This window comes from Hyaena hyaena, unplaced genomic scaffold (genome assembly GCF_003009895.1).
Source record: "Hyaena hyaena isolate Hyena2069 unplaced genomic scaffold, ASM300989v1 scaffold_2150, whole genome shotgun sequence".
Lineage (NCBI taxonomy): Eukaryota > Metazoa > Chordata > Mammalia > Carnivora > Hyaenidae > Hyaena > Hyaena hyaena.
Genome location: NW_024082774.1, coordinates 3,959 through 24,627, shown reverse-complemented (window position 1 = coordinate 24,627; position 20,669 = coordinate 3,959). Strand labels below are relative to the sequence as shown.

The 20,669-nt window shown below is 40.3% G+C and overlaps 1 gene segment (V, D, J or C); it reads right to left on the bottom strand.

The window, feature by feature from the left end:
• Window positions 1-20,669, bottom strand: part of LOC120227278 — a 35,208-nt gene that overhangs the window by 11,493 nt on the left and 3,046 nt on the right. Inside the window, 3 exon segments of the C gene segment in view lie at window positions 420-749; window positions 7,501-7,556; window positions 18,457-18,460. Of these exon segments, the coding sequence occupies window positions 420-749; window positions 7,501-7,556; window positions 18,457-18,460 (390 nt within the window).

Below are 20,669 nucleotides of genomic sequence, written 5' to 3'. Positions count from 1 at the left end.
CTGTTGAGTAGGACATTCCCACAAGATGTACAATAGTTCTTATTTTCTTATCAAGTAAGATCATCGAAAGCGACTCTCTTTTTGAGCATTTGTTGTGCCTGAAGCTGCTAGGTGCTTTCTTCCTATTGATGAAACAATACGCTAAAAACCTCATTGTGACCTTCATATTTTGGACGATGAAATTGAGGTAATAAAGGCTAAGTGACTTGTTCTTTGGCTCTTCCTGTGCATGTTCTAAAGCCCAAACTACTTTAATTCTATGGGGAAATAACAGGACATTTATGCAACCATTTAAAGTAACTACATTAAAGAATGATTTCTATTTGCTTGTCTCCCATTAATTTCTGATAGCCACAGTGAGCTATTTCCTTTGAAACAAAGGGTTCTGAAGGGTTATAATCATGTGTATATGCACATACCTTTGTTTATTGATGGAAAAAGTATCTCTTGAGCAACCCCTCCTCTATTCCTCTCGTGTTTGACGATACATTTTTGTTCTTTATCCATTGACTTTTTAGGTACGGTCAGCCAAGTGTATTTCATGTATGTGTCCTTAGTTTTCACGGTGTTTCCTTGCTGGGATTGCAGAACTGTTTTGCCATTCTTTTCTTTCCAATCTATCGTGATTACATCGGGGAAGAAATCCTCAAGAAGACAAAGATACGTTCCAGCGTCATGGAGTTTTACTTCAGTAGTTGAAGGGAAAAAAATGGTAGGCTTGGGGGAAATGTCTTCATCCGGATTTTTATCTGTGGGAGAAATGCAAGAGCAATGAAAACATTCTTAGAGAAACAGAAACATTGTGTGGTTTGGAACCGCCTAGCACATAGTTAAAAGGAAGGAAATGTTGCCATAGAATTAGTGCTATGGTGACCACTCATCCATAGTAGGCTAGGAGTTGCTTATTGTCTTACTATCTATGGGTTCAAGAGGTTATGTAAATTGCCCAAGGTCACAGCTAGTAAGTGGCAGAAGCTGGAGTAACATGGAGTTTGTTGAAACAATACCCAGTCTGACCGTATCGCTGAGGAAATAAGTCAGGCAGAGAAGGACAGATACCACATGTTTGCACGTATAGGAGAATTAGGAGGAACTTAACTGAGGACCGTGGGGGAGAACAAGGGGGAAAATGGTGGGGGAGAGGGAGGGAGGCAAACCATGAGAGACTCTTGAATGCTGACAAAAACTGAGGACTGATGGGTGTGGGGGGGAGGGGGGATGGGCATGGAGGAGGGCACTCGTGGGGGTGAGCACTGAGTGTTATGTGGAAACTAATTTGACAATAAACTATTTGTAAAAAAAATTAAAAATTAAAAATTAAAAAAATTAAAAAAAAAAGAAACAATACCCAGTCACTTATTGAAAGAAAATTTGTTTCCACCAGTACTTGACAAACACTCATGTTGACCTTGTAGCTTCAAATAAGGCTCCCATGCCAACTTCTGACACTGGAGTTCGTCTGCTTGATTTCTGATTTTACAGACCATCTTGCTCTCACATCTGAACCGCACCAAGATTCTGAGTAGAGCGACGTTTTAAACTGGACCTCCAAATTATTCACAAAGCTTTATATTTAGAAGCATGTGACAAAATTTACAAAACTTCTATTTAAAACTTTATTGATGGGACTCCTGAATGGCTCAGACAGTTACACCCGACTTCAGCTCAGGTCATGATCTCATGGTTTGTGAGTTCATGCCCTGCGTTGGCCTCTGTGCTGGCAGCTCAGAGCCTGGAGCCTGCTTCCTATTCCGTATCTCCCTCTCTCTCCCTCCCCTGCTTGCTCTCTGTCTCTCCCTCAAAAGTAATAAACATTTAAACATTTTTAAATAAAAATAAATAAAAATGTATTGATTATTTTCAGAAACGATCTTGTATTAACATTATCAAGTATTGCAGTGGTCAGAATTTTGTTTGCTTTATGAAATGTTTACTATAGGCACATTTTAACTGAACTTTCATTGTAGTCGATGCATGACTGAAGACACCATATTTTGGATCTTAGCATCTCCCCCCAAATTCAAATCTGCCCTACCAACCTGCTTAACTTGTTGTCTCTCACACAATTTTCTTTGATTTCACCTGCTGAATAACATTATATGTAACTGCTGTGACGTTAAGGATTGTAATTCCAAAGTATCTTGTACACAGAATGTGAAACTAAGTAAAGAAACATCAGAGTTGTCAAGGGCATGTCATTTGAGGGCTGGAATGTTCCTTGGTTATCTATTGACTGTTAATTAATGATTGAAATTATATAGAGTGCAGCCCTTCCAATTTGATTTCCAACTGAAACATAAATATTAACACATTTTCTTTTAGGGCTAGTTTCGAGTTAGAATGATAGTTTTGTGAACAATGTCTGAAGAAAGAAGAATTGGATTTCTCCTTTGAGAGGAAAAGGAAAAAATATTCTTGAGAATTTCTGCCTATGACACAGAGCTCCTGATTTTCATACTAAATCAATAAGGAAACGATGAGTTTTTATTCCTGCCATACAGAGAGTCAGGTCATAATGTAGCTGTTTTAAACTTGTACATCTTGTCTTACTGCAAATAGTATTTTACTGGCTGTAACAATAAGGCAGTATATAGTTCTCTAACCATATACTTTGTTTTAAATTTTAAAAGCATGTTATGTGGGAGGAGAATGGAAAAATAGTTGGAGAGAGGGCGGGAGGCAAACCATGAGAGACTCTTGAATACTGAGAACAAACTGAGGGCTGACGGGTGTGGAGGGGAGGGGAGTGGGGTGATGGGCATGGAGGAGGGCACTTGTGGGGATGAGCACTCGGTGTTATATGGAACCAACTTGACAATAAACTATAAAAAATAAATAAATAAAATAAATTAAAAAAAATTTTAAAGCTTGTTATCTAAAACAAGATCAATTTTTCAAAGTACATGATATTTACATGACATTTACTTCTAGCCAATACATTAAGTTTTCATGTTAGGAAGTTGTTTTCTTATAGGATTAGTTCTTTTTTTATTTTTTAAAATGTTTTATTTATTTCTGAGAGAGAGAAAAATAGAGAGAGAGAAACAGCATGAGCAGGGGAGGGTCAGAGAGATTGAGAGAGGGAGCTACAGAAGAATCAGGCTCCAGGCTCTGAGCTGGCTGTCAGCACAGAGCCCGACGCGGGGCTCGAACCCACAAATGGTGAGATCACGACCTGAGGCGAAGTCGGACACTTAACCGATGGAGCCATCCAGGTGCCCCTATAGGATTACTTCTGATTCATCATAGCAAAGAACTTGAAAATCAAATGATCTACTTGGAAAATTATTGGACGGGAAGACAGGATGCTTACCTCCTGTCCCTTTTTCCTTAACTAGACTCTGAAAATTTCATTCTTTTCAAGGTAGAAGAAAACGTCAACTCCTATAACTTCTCAATGTGAAAGTTAACTGAGCATTTAATAGTGTACTTGAAAACTCCACACCCGAAAAACAAACAATCCAGTGAAGAAATGGGCAGAAGATATGAACAGACACTTCTCCAAAGAGGACATCCAGATGGCCAACAGACACATGAAATGATACTCAGCATCCCTCCTCATCAGGGAAATACAAATCAAAACCACACTGAAATACCACCTCACGCCAGTCCAGGGTGGCTAAAATGAGCAAATCAGAGAACTCTAGTTGCTGGCGAGGATGTGGAGAAATGGGCACCCTCCTACACTGTTGGTGGGAATGTAAACTGGTTCAGCCCCTCTGGAAAACAGTGTGGAGGTTCCTCAGGAAACTAACAATAGAACTCCCTTATGACCCAGCAATAGCACTGCTAGGAATTTACCCAAGGGATACAGAAATGCTGATGCATAGGAGTACATGCACCCCAATGTTCACAGCAGCACTCTCCACAATAGCCAAAACATGGAAAGAGCCTAGGTGTCCATCAACAGATGAATGGATCAAGAAGATGTGGTTTATCTATACGATGGAATACTACATGGCAATGAGAAAGAATGAAATCTGGCCACGTGTAGCTACATGGATGGAAATTGAGGGTGTTGTGCTGAGTGAACTAAGTCAGGCAGAGAAGGACAGATGCCATATGTTTGCACGTATAGGAGGATTAGGAGGAACTTAATGGAGGACTGTGGGGGAGAAGAAGGGGAAAAATAGTTGGGGAGAGGAAGGGAGGCAAACCGTGAGAGACTCTTGAATGCTGAGAACAAACTGAGGACTGATGGGTGTGGCGGGAGGGGAAGGGGGGTGATGGGCATGGAGGAAGGCACTTGTGGGGATGAACACTGGGTCTTATATGGAAACCGACTTGACAATAAACTATTAAAAAAATAGTGTACTTGATTATATATGATTAGTGCCTATATTTTGGGTCATTATATTACATGTTTTTTCTTCCAAATTTCTGTTTTGAACTTACTAACGGCGTTTTTCATGGCCATAATCATTTTATTGATGCATAAATTAAAAACTAGTTCACAAAACAATTATGTGTGTCTAATACATTTGTATATATTCATAACCAGATATTTTTTGAGGTACATTGCATGAGTTGTTTCTATTTTATTACGATGAAGCAGTAAGAACTCTCTATAAATTTACCATTGTGTATGGTATTTCAATACTGCATTCCAAATTTCTCAGTTTATTCTTCTAATTTTGCCTTAATTAAATAAGTAAATAAAACCATTTCATATCTAATTATGATTTTCTAATTTATGTGCTTTCTAGGTATATTTAAAAGGACTAACCGTATCCATAACTATATTTCTAAGTATATTCTAACTATATTTTCAACTTTTCTTTTTCTGCTATATGCAAGCATGAAGCCCAAACTTGTTGAAGTTAGAGATAATATAAATTAAAATAGAGGGTTAAGTTTTATAAGTACACAGAGGAACTACCAAAAAAAACAAACAAACGACATTTTAATTTCATTTTGTTGCCAAGTGAAGGAAAAGTCCTTTAAATAGAAAGAAATACCTCTAAATTCATGTTATCTGTATATCAGTGGACAGTGAGGTGACTTTCCACTGGAGCAGTTAGAAGTACAGTGGAATCCTCTGGAGAATTTCTGCTCTGTCAGTATAGTTGGCTACAGGCCACCCTCCATACTGGATACAATTCTCCCTTTAGGTGTGAAATGGGGCAACTTCATGGGGTGCCTGGGTGGCTCAGTCACTTAAGGGTCCAGCTTGGGTTCAGGTCAAGATCTCCTGGTTCGAGAGTTGGAGCCCCACGTCGGGCTCTGTGCTGATGGCTCACAGCCTGGAGCTGCTTCAGAATCTGTGTCTCCCTGTTTCTCTGCCCCTTTCCTGCTTGCTCTCTCTCTCTCTCTCAACACTAAATAAACATTAAAGAAAGAAAGAGAGAGAGAGAGAGAGAGAGAGAGAGAAAGAAAGCAAGCAAGCAAGCAGACCACTTTTATCCAGTGCCTACTATATGTTAGACAACGTGCCAGGTACTGGATTCACAGTGTCCCATTTAATTCTCATATGACTCCTGATGAATGCATCTTGTTATCCCACCTGATCAATTGGAAAATGAGGGCAGAGAAAAATCACCAAAGTTCTTATAAGCAGCAAGTGGTAGAGAAAGAGCTACAGGTCATTCTGGGTCCATATCCCGGGCTCTCCTACTACACCCGTTCACTGTCAGCAAAGGAAAAGTGTCAGCTCACAAAGCTTGCCTGTCGTGAGCAACTTCATTCTTGGGCCAAACCCTGTCATGACAGTTACACACGATGTACATGAGCACTTTATGCAAGTCTACACGGACACAAAGTCAGATCCTATTGCAGTATTTGCACAATGTTATCAAGCTGACCTGTACTGTAAGGATTGACATTAACATCTCTCCTAAGATTTCCACAATGAAACGTGCTATGGAAATGAAAGACTATAATTATAATCATTACCATGATTATTAGCAATTTCTGTGTGACGACTGTGTGCTCCAATATGACATTTAATCTCATGGGACCAAGCCTTCCCTACTAACAGGAATACAAGACTTGAGGTAATGACTGGACCTCTGTAAATCAAACAAGGAGACTCATTCCTTCCTTTGCACCCCACTTGGCTCTACTATGTCTCAAATGCACTCAGCGGTCACCACCGGAAATGCGCCTTTGACACACCAGCTAATAGGCAATCACAAGTCTTGTCTTGGCCATGGCATTTCCAGTGTTAGGAATGTCAAAGGCAACATTGGCTAAAGCCTCGTAATATGGGGTCAGTGCAGGGAAGTGCTTGACCTGTGTTGTGCAAAGCAAATGCCCCTTTTCCCACCGACAGCATAGTTTACATGCATTCTAAGCTGCCACCAGAAATTTCTACCTCAGACCGCCTTTCTCCAGATCATGCCCACAGTTTACCTGAGTCTCCTACAGTGGGCTTCCAAGCTAAATGACAAGATCAATGCCCGGGTGCCTGGTCCTGCAAGTCTCCTATTGTCACGTTACATCCCTAGACTGTAGGATCCCTGACCCTGTCTGCCGGTTATCACCATTTGTGAATGACACTACATGTCACGGTGCCCAGAGTAATAATGCAGTTGTAGCATGAAATGCACTTGTGTAAAAACCACCTTATCCATTTTATAAAATGGATGTGGAAGGTAATTCCCACTATTTTACTTCATATGCCCCCAAAAGGACTCATGCTTTGAATGTTTTTTTTTCTAATTTTATGATAGAAAAGGCATAACATCTTTGAAACATTGGTGTGCTTCATTTTATCAGTTAACAGAAAGTATATACTCCACCACATTTTTCTCCTACTTTTGAACATAAAATTCTATCTTCTGCTTCTTTCTAGATCATCACAGGCCTCTTTTCTCCTTCAGCTTTCCTTAGTGCTTCTGATCCTCTATTTTTATCTCATGGCGTAACGGTACTTGTATATTTTATTTAGGCCTTCTCAGGCAGATTTTGGAAGCAGATAAAAGAAATAAAGGAGAAATAGTTTCTGCATTAGAGCTGGTTTCTTTTTCTGCCCCAGACCTTGATAGCTGAGGAAGGTCTACATCAGAGATGACCTGAAACATGAGAGATGTTTGCAAACACTGTTCTGAGAGATGTAGCCATAATGTATGTGGAATTCAAACACACTGAAATGCCAGAGCATAAGGTGAAGTTTTCATTCCCAACATCATCCCTCACAAAACAGGGAGTTGCCTTATGTTTTAGTCCTGGGAAACTCTCATATGAAAAGAGGCTCTTCTAATCCAACTAACTTAAATCCCACAATACTCCTCAGACAGCTGTCAACCTAAATTAAACTCAGTTAAACTAGTTTTGGAAGTAGTATTGGTAAAAGACAATAAGAAGATTAATGTGGGTTTACTAAGTAATACTTGGGACTACCCTCAAGGACCGGGACACAGCCATCTACCTCTCCAAAGATCCCACTGCCATTTGTGACCAATCTGGGACCGAATCCTAGAATTCTGAGCCAGCACCTCGCCTGCCGCCCCTGCATCAGCTGCCTCCCCACGTTATACGGAAGAATGAGAGAATATTTACCTGTGACCCTGAGCAGCGTGCCAGGACCGAACACTTTGTGGTACCAGTAATACCCGCTATACCACTCCCACTGTCTGCAAAGCTTTTACAGAAATCTCCCTTTGTGCAGCCTTTGAAAATTGTGCCCACAGTTTTTCAATATTTATATAAATATATAAAAATGGGCTCGGCTACCATTAAGTGAAGATGAATCTCAAGCAAAATCACATTAGAGATGAACACAGTCAAGAATGGATGAATTGATCCCTCTCTGCCGGGGCAGCTCGGTTCTGTCTTTCCATCTTGCTCATACACATGGAAAAGTGTGATTTCACCTTTTCTCAACATTTTCCTGAATCTTCTAACGCTCTTTTCTTTAAATGTTTTCATGTATCGTTATCAGTTCTTTTCCTAGAGGGTAATTTACAGATACTTCTTCCATAATTTTCAAAAAGGAGCAAAAATAGAAATAGTATTTTTTACTATTTAATAAGTAAATGTTCAAAACATTATTGTGTTCTTCTTTATGTCTATGTATTAAAGGCTGGATATCTGGTTTGTTTATAAAGAAGTGCTTTCCAGAATCCCATTCCCACAGACAGTAGACCAGATGAGTTGTTTGATGACCACTTAACCTATCTGTCGCTGAAAGACTGGTCCTTTGAACTTGAAATTACCCTAACAGTTTCCAGGGCACAGATTTAAAATCCTGAGCTGCTCATCCGAGGATCCTATTGGGTTTGGTCTTCCTGCCGCGGCCCCGGCGGGAGCGGAAAGGCAGCCGAGAGTCAGGCGCTGAGTCCCGCCTGCAGTTCACCTGCTCCAGCTCTGCTGCCGGATTCAGTGTTTCCAGCGCATTTGATGCCAATACGGAAAGAAGACTGAATGCAACGTGGTCACTAGGGCTTGTCTTTATATAGCAATACCCTAAGAATCACACTGTGAATATTTAGTGAATGCATATTCAACTTGACTTTATCACTTAGGGGGAAGAAAGACAATTTTAGTACCATTAAAAGTAGAAGCATTATTTTTCACATGAGGAGTCATACACACTATGAACTACTGTTAGTCAAGCCTTCAGCTAAAGAGTCGATTTAAAATGTCAGTCTACAGAGGGTAAATATTCAGGATGAGAAATACAGCTTAACGTTTCTATTACCATATAATGGTGTAGACCATGTTCCACAAAACAAGTCTCTGTTGGCTCCCAAATTTTGCCATAGTAACCAGCCGTGTGAATTTAGGCAATTAACTGAACTTCCCTAAGGCTAAGTTTCCCCAACAGTGAAATTAAAGTAAGAAGATCTCGTGTACAGAGTATTGAAGGTTGAGATCAGGCACTGAAACTAGGCAGCATGATGTCTGGCTCTTAATAAATAGTAGCTAATGTCATTATTCTCCTCACTCCGATGGTTTGGGGTCGTTTATCAAACATTCCACTAGACACAACGTATGGATTTTATAAGCAATAAGCATTACACAAATTAAGAAAGCGAAAGAACACATGAATCCAAGACATTCTGTGTCTCTGGCAGCGACAGGCTGAAAACCAGGGGGCCCAACAGCCACCATCTAGAATATTAATCCACTAGACTAGAGCATTTGCAGTGTTGGGACTATGTCTTGTGCCTCTTTTATCTCTAGCATCCGGCATAGACAATGTCTTTCTTCAGTAATGTTTTCTGAGACAATAATTTTTAAAAAAAACAGGATATAAAACCATTCAGACAGGGGCGCTTGGGTGGCTTAGTCGGTTGAGCGTCCGACTTTCGCTTAGGTCATGATCTCGCGGTTCGTGGGTTCGAGCCCCGCGTCGGGCTCTGTGCTGACTGCCAGCTCAGAGCCTGGAGCCTATTTCAGAGTCTGTGTCTCCCTCTCTCTCTGACCCTCCCCTGCTCATGCTGTCTCTCTCTCTCTCTCTCCTAGAAATAAATAAAAAAACAAAACAAACAAAAAAAAACCATTCAGACAGGCTCTTTTCATGTATTCTGGAGCTCAAATGGTTTATTGAGCTCACAAATTGCATTAAACTGGACCCACCTCTAGGCAACATCCCAAGAGGTGCAACAGCACAAACTTGGACTAGTGGCAACCTATTTCTAAGAAGCTAGAGTAATAAGAATATGTTGATGATTAATGTTCTTTAGTCAATTACTGTAAGAGTTAGTTTCTGCACTGCTGTTGAAGATGGGATCTAAAGCAATCATATAGGTTTGGCAGTCATTAGAGAAAGGAGCACTTGATCAACGCATTTAATTAAAGTGTTTCTTAAAGTGTTTCTCACTGGAAAGACTGTATACAAGTAAAACACCTTGAACTTACAGAAATAGTTTACAGATATGGGCATACAAATAGTTTCATTTCAAGCCTAACCATACTTCTGTGTGTTTATTTTGTAAAACTAGAATTCAATCTGATTGCAAGCAGGGAAGGAACAAAACCATTTACAAGGTAGTTTTGTTTCCATATAGAGGGACCAGTAGCTGCAAAATTGCTGTGCATCTGTTACAGTCATCCTACATTATTGTTTTCTAAAAAGCATCTATCAATTTTTTTATGCACAGGCTCAAAGAAGGACAGCCTTACTTGCCAGGAGGAGTTACGATAAGCCGCGTTTCTCTTGATCCACTCTGGTTAGACGTTATCACATGGGTTAGAGGTTCCTCAAAAATGTCAGCCTTCTCCTGAGCCTCTTAGCATGACCAGCAGGTAGAGACTTATCCTGGCAGGTGATCTTCTGGATTCCCCTGGATGTCCTTGAATATAGGCTTCATGGCATCTGACATTTTATATACTTTCTTTAGATTAATGGAGCCAATGTCTGTTTTCCAAGGAGGCAGAGGTGATGGAAAATGGAAATAATGAGAGCAAATAGAAAAGAAAGAAAAAAGAAAGAGAGAAAAAAGAAAGAGAAAAAGGAAGGAAGAAAAAGAGAAAGAAAAAATGAAAGCGAGACAGAGGAAAGAAGGAAGGAAGAGAGAAAGTTAGGAAGAAAAGAAAGAAGGAAAGAAAGAAAGAAAAAAGAGATCAGGACCAAGCGGTCAACCATGACTTTTCTAAAATGACCGGGAAAGGTGTTCAGAGATTTAAGAGGTTTTGATTTCCAGGTGTTCTGGTGTGTGAAACCGCTCAGAGACGGCGTCAAAGAAACGCCCTTCCGTTCCCACAAACACCAGGCTGCTGAGTCAGAGTTTGGGATTGCATTTCTGAAAGAGGAACGGCTTCAGTAACTGAAAACGCAAACCTGCCAACAGAAATATACTTGGGACATGTGCACAGTGGCCTCCAGGTTTTACCACTTGTAGCCACTTTTACCATCTGCCAACACGAATCTGTACCAGGCAATGCAGAATGGGAAAAGAATTTCTGGGATGACACACTTTTCCTGGAATAAAAAGAGGTTTGTAGAATTCTATCTCCCATGCAAAAACAGATTCCTTATTCAAACTAAAATTTGAAAACAACCCCCATTGGCTGATGGGTAAAAGAAGAAGATTCCCGCAAGCTATGTGTTATGTTTGGAAATGCAGGTGTGGTCCTACCTCCTTTATGAACTGGCTTTGTACAAGACATTGGCCATCTCTTGGCCACACGTCCCATTTGTTGTGTGGGCATTGGGCCATGTGTTCGCGAAGGGCGCTTCCTGTTCCAACAGATTATGAGCCTGTGATTAAGAGGAGGTAGGATCTGCTGTAAGAAAAACAATGGAGTCTTTTACCTGATTATCAGTAATGTCCTCCAGTCTGATTGAAGCCACCTGCTATCGTGACTGCAGGGATCCTACAGTGTCACAGAGTCAAACCTGTACACAAATCTTCTCTGTTTACTAACCTCCAAGTCTTTTCTCATTTGAGCAACAAAAGTAGATTCCAGAAGGCACAATAGCTTCTCTCTCTCTCTCTCTCTCTCTCTCTCATCCTTCCATTGTAGTTTGAGTAATTTCTGGTGTCTTACATTTATCGTAACTAATTCTTTCCTTATATCTCTTAAATGCACTGGCGACACGTTCAGAGCTGTCTTCATTTCATTACTGTGATTTTTGTATTCTTCCATTTCCTTTGGTTCTTTCCCATAATTTGCAGTTGGTGCTTTCCATATTTTGTGCTGAATTTTCCTCTCTGATCTTGCATTTGTCCAACTTTTCTGTTAGATTAGAGTCTTTAACATATTAATCATAGTCCTTGAAATTCTCTGATGGTGCCAACGTGTCTGTCATGTCTATCTGGTTCTGGTGACTGCTCTGTGTCCTCAGACTGTTTCTTCCTGACTTGCCGTATGCCTCTGAGTGTTTGGCTGGAAGCCGGCCATGTTGTGTGGTAGAGTAGATACTGAGGGAAATATATTTTGTGTTTGAAAATGAGCACACATTTCTTGCTTGGCCTTTAGTATGGAAGTCTGCATTAACTAGTCAGGATTTAGATTGTATTTGGAGTTGGTCATTACTAAGTTATCAGGGCTGAAATGTGCTGTCAGAGTTGAGACACTTAAAAATTCTCTAGCATACTTGGTATTTCTCTCTTCACTTATCTCTGAGTCTTCACTTCGTTCTGCTCCTCAGAGAAGGTCTGTCTCACGAGGCTCTCTCGGCTCTATTCCATGGTTACTTTTCCTCAGTGTTTTCTAGCGTGGGGGTGAAAGGTGAGGAAAGGACACATTCTCTGATATTTTCATTAAGTCTCAGTTTTAGGCAAATACAGTGAATTGGATCCTAAGATCATGGTCTTCACAAGTATTCCTGCCTGCTTTCTGGAGATGGAACATTTCAATTCGTGTCCCCCTACCCCAGTGGCAATAGGGACTTCAGGCCGTGGGTTTGATGCCCATCCTTCTGCAGATGATATCTTGTTACTTTGGGACATAGCGGAGAGTTTCTGGGCAAACGTTCCGGGGGTCACCTCCTGTGCCTTCCCTCAACTGCAGCAGGATCCCAGCAGCACCTCCCTTGCAGATGAAGTCACCCTTTGTCTACAGTGGGGACGGGGTGGATCAGGTCTGGGTCGACGTCAGCAATGCTGTCCCCTCCTGCAGCACCGAGCGTGCGGCTTTCTCTGGATTGTCCTTGATCTTCCCTGTGAGAATTCTGTGGGCTTCCTGGAGGAGACACTTTAAGTGCTTATGGTCCCAAGGGTTCACACTCTCCTGCTAGTCTATACTCAGCTCTTATGATTTTATTAACAAATTCAACTTGAATCTTGTGATCAACTGCTTGACATCTGTCCAAGGTGAGCAAACGCTCACATCCTGTTTCCTTCTGCAAGTGCCTGTCTGTCTCTAATGTTTGACTAATCACTTACCCTGCAACCTTACTTCTCCAACAGGCTCAGTGGGTTCACAGGCATTAAATTTCATTTTCTTAGATAGTGTTAGGAAATCAGAGCTGTGCTACTACTAGCTCTCTACATCTCTGAGAACATGCAGGTCCTCTTTCCCATGTTTTTGGTATTTGCTTTACATTAAATTTCTTTAAAAAACAGAAGAGAAGTAAATTTCAGATGACTTCCGCCCAAATTCCTATCATTTCTCTTTCCTATGTTTAAATAGGGTTTATGTTCTTATTATTGAATTGTGATATTTCTTTCACACCAGTCTTTTCTGGACACCAATCTTTGCTATGTCTTTCATAGATATTTTCTCCTACTCTATGGCTTTTCTTTCCATATTTTTTAAAATTTTTATTTTTCTTTTTTTATTATTGCAAAGAGCAGAAATTCTAATTTTGAAGAAGTGCCGTTTGTCCAATGTTTCTTTTATGATATTGCTTTTGGTGTCCTATATGAAAAATCTTTGTCTAATCCAAGAATACGAAGATTTTCTCCTATATTTTCAACTAGAATTTTTATATTTAGGTTATACATTTATGCCTAGAATCCATTTTTAATTAGCTTGTGTACATGCTGGTTTGTACTGATTGAGTTTGTTGGTTCTTGTCGTGGTCGTTGTTGCTTTATGCAGATGAACAATTGTTCCAATACCATTTGCTGAAAAGCATACTCTCGTTTCTTTGGATTTCCTTGGCACCCTGTTAGAAATTAGATAACCATGTATGTGTGGTCCTACTTCTGGAACTGTTCCTCTTATCCATGCAGCTTGGCTTTCACCCAAGCCCCACTGTCTTGATCATTGAGTTTTCATAGTAAGTGTTAAATCTCTTTTTAAAACTGATTTGGCAATGATGTATCGTTTGTTTTCCTATATTTATTTTGCAACCAGTTTAGAGATTTATATGAAAAGTCCTCCTGGGATTTTCATTGTGATTACATTCAATCTACTTATCTGTCTGGGGAACATTTGACATCTTGATTGTATTAAGTCTTCAAATCTATGAACATGGTATACCTCCCCATTTATTTAGTCCTTTTTTGACTTCTCTCATTATAGTTTTACTGTGGTCATCACATGAATCTTTCATATTCTTGAATACAGTTTTCTGTACGTAGTATATAGGTAGTTGATATTGTGGTTACTATTGTAAACGGTACTATTTTGAAAATTGCAAATTGTGAATTGCTAGGACATAAATGACAATTGGCCTTCTTCTCACATCTATTTCACAGCTGTATAGTCCACCATTGTGTGCATGTGCCGTCATTTATTCATCAGGTTTCCTATGTCTGGATATTCATATAATTTGCAAAATTTTGCAGTTACCCAATGAATATTTTTGCGTGTGGATTTTCATAGAGTTGAAATTCTGCCTTCACCGTGAATTTCTGATAGTGTTTTTGCTGGGTTGAAAGTAAATGCACATGAACTTTTGTTAGATATTCCCAAATTCCCCCACGGAATGGCTGTATTTGGCATCCTCACAGAAATGTATGATGCCTGTTATCTCCCACAGCTTCCTCCACACAGAATATTATCAAGCTTTGATTCTTGCCAGTCTCACGAGTGAGAAATGTTATCTCAATGTGGCTTTGATTGATCTTTATCTTATTATAAGTGAGTTGAGTAACTTTGTAGATGTGTCAGAGCTGTTTGTATATTTGTTTTTTGATTGTCTTTTCAGGTCTTTTGCCATTTTCCGGCAAATGTTTTCAATGTTTTAGTTCCACCTTTAAAATGTATTTTCATTTCGGGGAGTGTTGATGATTACGTGTTCTACAGGTTGCAGATCTTTCCTTAGAGTCTGTCATTTATCCTTTGATTCAGCTTGTCCTACTTTTTGCCATTGAAACTTTGTTTTCATGTTCATGGAGTATAATGCATCGGTATTTTCTGTTATATCTTGAAATTTAGTTATAGTTACAGATTCATTCTCTTCCTCTTTCTTGTACGGAACGAGCTGCTAATTTTTTTTCTGTACAGGATTGGATAACAAATATTTTATTGCGGTTTTGGCTGTAACGTCTCTGTTGTGATTCATCATATCTACCATAGCAGTTCAAAGCAGTCATAGGCAGGAAATGAATAGGCAGGGTCGTGTTTCAGGAATGTCAGTGGCAGGTGTTGTGGTAGAAATGTCTGAAAGGGATAGTTTTCTATATTCACTTCTTTCTAGTATTTAAAATCGAAAAGAAGTTTTGCCTTTTATTTCGTATTTTGTTATAGTACTTTCAAACATGCCATAATCACCCATGTCAGCAATGTAATGCCTCAATATATTGAACATGAGGCATGCTCCAAGCACTTGTAAGAAATTATATGTATTATATAAGTTACTCTCAACAGTTCCTTTAGGAAAATATAGTTATATGTTCCATATTCAAATGAGGAAAATGATCAAAGATATGTTAAACAATTCATCCACAGTAAGTCTATTAATGTGGGAAGAGGGGTGATGTAACAAAGTATGATTGAGGTAATACTGAGAAATAGAGAGACATAAAGTGATAATAAATGTCACTCTACTGTATAGCATTCTAGGGCAGCGACTGAAAAATGAGTTCTGCAGAGAACCAAATGGTAAACACCATAGTGTGTGTGAGTCTCTGTTAAAACTGTTTAAGTCAGGCATGTGGTGTAAAAACAGCTATGGACAATTTGAAGTCAGAGACTCAAGGTTGTGTTTCATTAAAACAATCTTTGCAGAACTGGAGATTGCCCTGTCTCAGCCTGGTTTGCAGATTTCCTGCTCCATGGCAACTACTATTGTCATTATGGTTCATAGCAGCTTTTTTGTGTTTGTTTGTTTGTTTGTTTTTCCCAGGGTGTCAGAGAGTATTAATAGTATTAGAGAAGAAAATATAAATAGAAAACCATTTTAAGTGTCATATATGGGGTAATGTTTTAAATTGTTATCAAAACCATCTCATTATTAAATGTAAACCCAGTAAAATAATGACTGCAGTCGTGTGAAAATAACGACTCCACCTCTGACCCTCCATCTTGATCAAGTCCTCTCCTGGAGCTACATGTCCTGGGCCCCTTGCAGCTTAAGATGCAAGTCATAGACATTCCTGCCCAGGCCAATTTGTGGGGAGCCTTGCTCTGGCCCTCCGTATATTTATAAAGCTTATTTATTATTTCGTTTTTAAAGAAACATGTTTTTAACAGCTACATAATATCTTGCCTTTTCAAAGGCAAATAAAAAGGCGTTTCTTTCCCTTGTGTTCATCACTACAGTGTTTCATGGCTGTGTATGTTGAAAACGTAGGGTGGCTCTGTCTCCTGAGGTCAGTCCCCATGGGGACATTGCAATCCATTTCTGCACTGCTCTTTTGAGGATTAAATGAAATAACCTGCATTTAGCACAGATACTGTTAGAAGTTTAATCCCTCTTTTCATTCACTTTTTCCTGAAAGGGCTCATGTTGTGAACTGCATTCAAGAGTCTTCTCACTTCTGTTTCTGTAAACATGTTAGGGGACAGATGAGGCCCCGTTGAGACCCAGGCCCAGAGGCTCCTCCCACGGGGGACTTCACACAGTCAGGAATCACGATGGACAGAGTATGGGACCCAAGACCCTGAGTTGCCCCTGAGAAGGTCCTGACACTGCTGTGGGAAGAATTCCTTCTGCTTTCATAACATCTCTGACCTTCATAGAACCACCTGATCCTCAGGATGAGAAACAGAGTGATATGGTGATTACCTCAGGGACTAGAGTTGAAGTTCAAACGTGGAAATTATATGGTCAAATTCAAAGTTACGGAAATGACCAAAATTTTCTGAATAAGGGTTTAAGCTCAACATTTGACAGTGGACTCTAAGGAGGTGGGAGAGGGGATTTTATAATTTCCCACATTATATGTGTGGATCCCTATTGTTGAAAACTCACAACCAGCCAGCTTCTAATCACAGAATCCAATTCTCAATCATTATTTTTAGTATTATTAGTTTGGGAAGAACCTCTAGCTTTTTTGTTTACAGATAAAGGGAGCATGTATTATCTTTCTTTTTAACCACCTGTCCGTTATTCAGGATTTACATTTTTCTTGGAAGAACCCTCAAGAGCCTGGTCTTGGCGGCACACCCCCACTTTTCTGCACCTAGAATCTCCAGGCAAACCCTGTGTTCCCATTTTGCCAGGCTTACCTGCCAACCTATAAACAGTAACTTTGAAAATTTAGAAAATAAAACCTTTTCTTTTTTATTTGATCCTGACTTTCAAGCTCACTGACTCATGAGTATTTGACAAAATGAGCTTGTTCAGAGCACAGACACCATCCACTTTCCTGGGAGCTATTTCAGATGGTTTTCCCTTAACAGAGGAAGGAAAGGATTCCAGTGACATGACGGATGTCTTAGAAGAAGACTGGCAGCTACGAATTTCCAAAACCTTATCCCCTGGCACATTTTGATAATTTACCTAAGTGAGTCTATGAGGTTTTATGTATTCTCCATGTAGTTGACCCATGATATTTTCTAGTAAAGCAACTTCATGAAACAGAGAACATAGATGATTTTTTGTAGCCTTTTCTGCTCCATCAGCAAATTAGAATCTGGGACAGATTATCTGAAAAGGGAAGTCTTCCAGACGTGTGGCCACCATGACTCCTTGGCCATGGCTTCATGAGTAACCCTCATACTGTCCCGACCAGGCTCTGCTGGGCTGGGTGGCTGGTCTGGGACAAGGAGTATTTGCTCACAAATGCCGGTGTTATTCCTCTCAAGTCAACAAGCACTAAGAAAATTCAAAGTGGCTCAAGAAAGCAGTGAAACAGCATGGACTATTGGTTTGGAAATATTTCTGTTTCTCTCCACATATCAATTCCTCCACATATTAAATAGGTGTATTTGCAGGTTTTTTTATGATGATCACATGAGCTTCTGGACAGTTCTAACCTCCAGCAAATCTACGACAGCCGGTGGAGCTAGATAGATAGGAAATTGTCACCTTTATATTGGGCTTTTCACAATTACTGAAAATCTCGGTATATCTTAATTCTCTCTGAAAATATCAGCCCATTTCAACATCCACAGTCTCCAAACAGGAATGCAGGTCAATAGGAAATTATGTCAACCCAGTCACCCGAGGCAGGGCTAGGGACATCACATTCCCTTTCGTCTTTTCTCTGATAATGAGGTATATAAAGTGCTTCATGTAGTGCCTAGGACATAAGGAGTGCTCAGGAAAAAATACCTATTATTTCCAATTCTGCTAACAGAATTGTATTATATTTATTAATTTTCATAAAGAACTGAATTCTTTTTCTTGGTTGAGCAAATAAAGCAATCAAAGAAATCTGTTGACCCGTGGGCTACAATTGCTAATTCTACCACTCTCAGAATATAACTGCAGATTTTTGGTATTCACTCTGTAACTTCACCTCAGAAGTTAAAAGCATATAAAAACAACAGAACTACAGTAGACAGGTATGATCAGTTTGTGATCGAGACATTTATATGTCAACTTAAGTGGCAAGAAAGTAGAGTGAGGAAGGACAGAAATGATAGGTCAATTATAACAAAAATGAGAAGCTGGCTTATGGTTGACATTGTGAAATAGGCAGACAATTCTCTAGTCTCTCTTAACAAGATTTGAGACTGTTTCACTGTTGGACACTTGTTGATTCTATTAAAGGACATCAGGAACACAAACCTGGATTCATCATAAAATTGTTTGCAAAAGCGCTATCCTAATTTCTCTACACAGATATCTCCTTTAGTTATTTATTTTATTCAACTTAGGTGATGACAACTTACTTAAAAACTCGACAAATACCTGGGAATCCCTGATTTAACTGAAGAACAAATGCATGACAAATAATCTACGTGCCCCTCTCTGCTAAGTTTATCAACTAGCATAGCACATCCTGTTCTGCTCGAGGTGGGACCTTGGCGGCTTTATGGAAAGCGGAATGAAAGGAACTGCATAAAATCTCCTGAGTCTTCAACTTGTTTCATTTATTTGAAGGCAAATATAACCTACTCATTTGACTGTCTGCTTGATTTCATTCTTAGGCTCCTTCAGATGGACTGTCTACCTTTCCTTACCTTGCCCCGGGCATTATGAGGTGAACCCCCATGGGCTGCATGGATGGTCCTCCGTATTCTCTGGTTGCTGCCTGGAAGCAGTCAGTGGGAGCATCTGCAAGAGGCTGGGAAGTGGGAGCAGAGTGAGCTCAGGGCTCCCTCCCTGAAAGTGGTCTGCATCCTCGCAGGGGCTCACATAGTGCCATCTCCCCCGCGCCTCGAGACAGAGGTTGACGCTGAGGAAAAAAGAGGTGCAAGTGGAAGTGGCCATTCCCTTTTACACCAATGAACCCATTGGAGGACTTTGTGTCTTCTCTCCAACAACCTTAAATCCAAGGGTTTAGAAATCTAGCGCCCAAGAAACTCTTTTTGTCAGGGGACATGGTGATGCTTCTTTGAACTTCAACCTCCATTGACCAACATTCAATGGAAATCAGAGCAAAGATGCCATTAGCGTCCTCTCTAGGGATTGGGGCACAGAGCAGGGGGGAGAATCATGGATGTTGATCCTGGGGAGGAAACAGAAAGTTGTGCAAAATCTCCCTTTTATGCCCGACAAAATCCAACCTTGTTCTGTTACTGGGAGAGAAATCTGTGTCCGCAAAGAGGGGCCTAACAGAGTCCTGCTTGTAAGTGTATCTTCTCAGTCTCCAGGTGAAGAACCTGCGAGGTTGATTTTCGAGCAACCTTCGGTGAAAGCTAGAAGATCATGTTTTCAGGCAATAAGAGTGCCAAACCACGCTGCTGAAGGAAACTGTGGTCGTGTGCGATGTGTGTGCACGTCTGCTGGGGACCACCTCACTCCTGCCTCAGCGTCTGGACAAAAGTGACATGAAGATTCCAAGGAAGAAACAGCACCGTGTGAATAAGACGGCTGAGTATGTGGGCCACTCTCTGTAGTACTTGGTGTCTTTCGTACGCAGGGGAGAAGACACACTCTGCCCAAGTACCTACTTGGATTCTCCAGGAATGGACCTGGTCTCTACATAGGCAGATGGAGTAAGTGGGAATCAGAAGAGAAAACATGATTTTATTTTGTAAAAGAAGCAAAGGTTGTTAGAGAAGAGGGGAGAAACGTGATCAAGACAGCCTGTTTCAGGCCTTTCTAACCCTCAGATTGGACACGTAGTGTCCAAGTGCTCAATAATATTCAGTAAGGGCTTTTAATATTCAGTAAGATATAAATGCTTTTTAGAAATACATCTTGGGGCGCCTGAGTGGCTCAGTCAGTTAGCATCTGACTTCGGCTCAGGTCATGATCTCACAGTTCGTGGATTCGAGCCCTGAGTCAGGCTCTGTGCTGACAGCTAGCTCAGAGCCTGGAGCCTGTTTCAGATTCTGTGTCTCCCGCTCTCTCTGACCCTCCCCTGCTCATTTTGTCTTTCTCTCTCTCAGAAGTAAAGAATAAAACATTTTTATAAAATACATCTTAAAATAAAATTCAAAAGCAATGCAAGTTTGCTATGGGACAAATTAGCGTATAGAAGTGACATAGTAAAAACTATCTTGACCCTAATTTTTAGAGTGACCCCTCCAAAGTTGTGCCCTTTCGTCTAATCAGGGCAGCATCCCAGAGTCCATATTTGGGGTGAAACATAAAAAGCACCCCATAAGAGTAGTCAATATGGTGTTCCAGGTGTGCCTAGAAATGTTTAGAAGTGTGACTTCACAGGCAGAGAAGGACAAATATCATATGTTTGCACGTATAGGAGGATTAGGAGGAACTTGACGGAGGAACAAGGGGGAGAAGAAGGGCGGAAATGGTGGGGGAAAGGGAGAGAGGCAAACCATGAGAGACTCTTGAATGCTGACAAAAACTGAGGACTGATGGATGT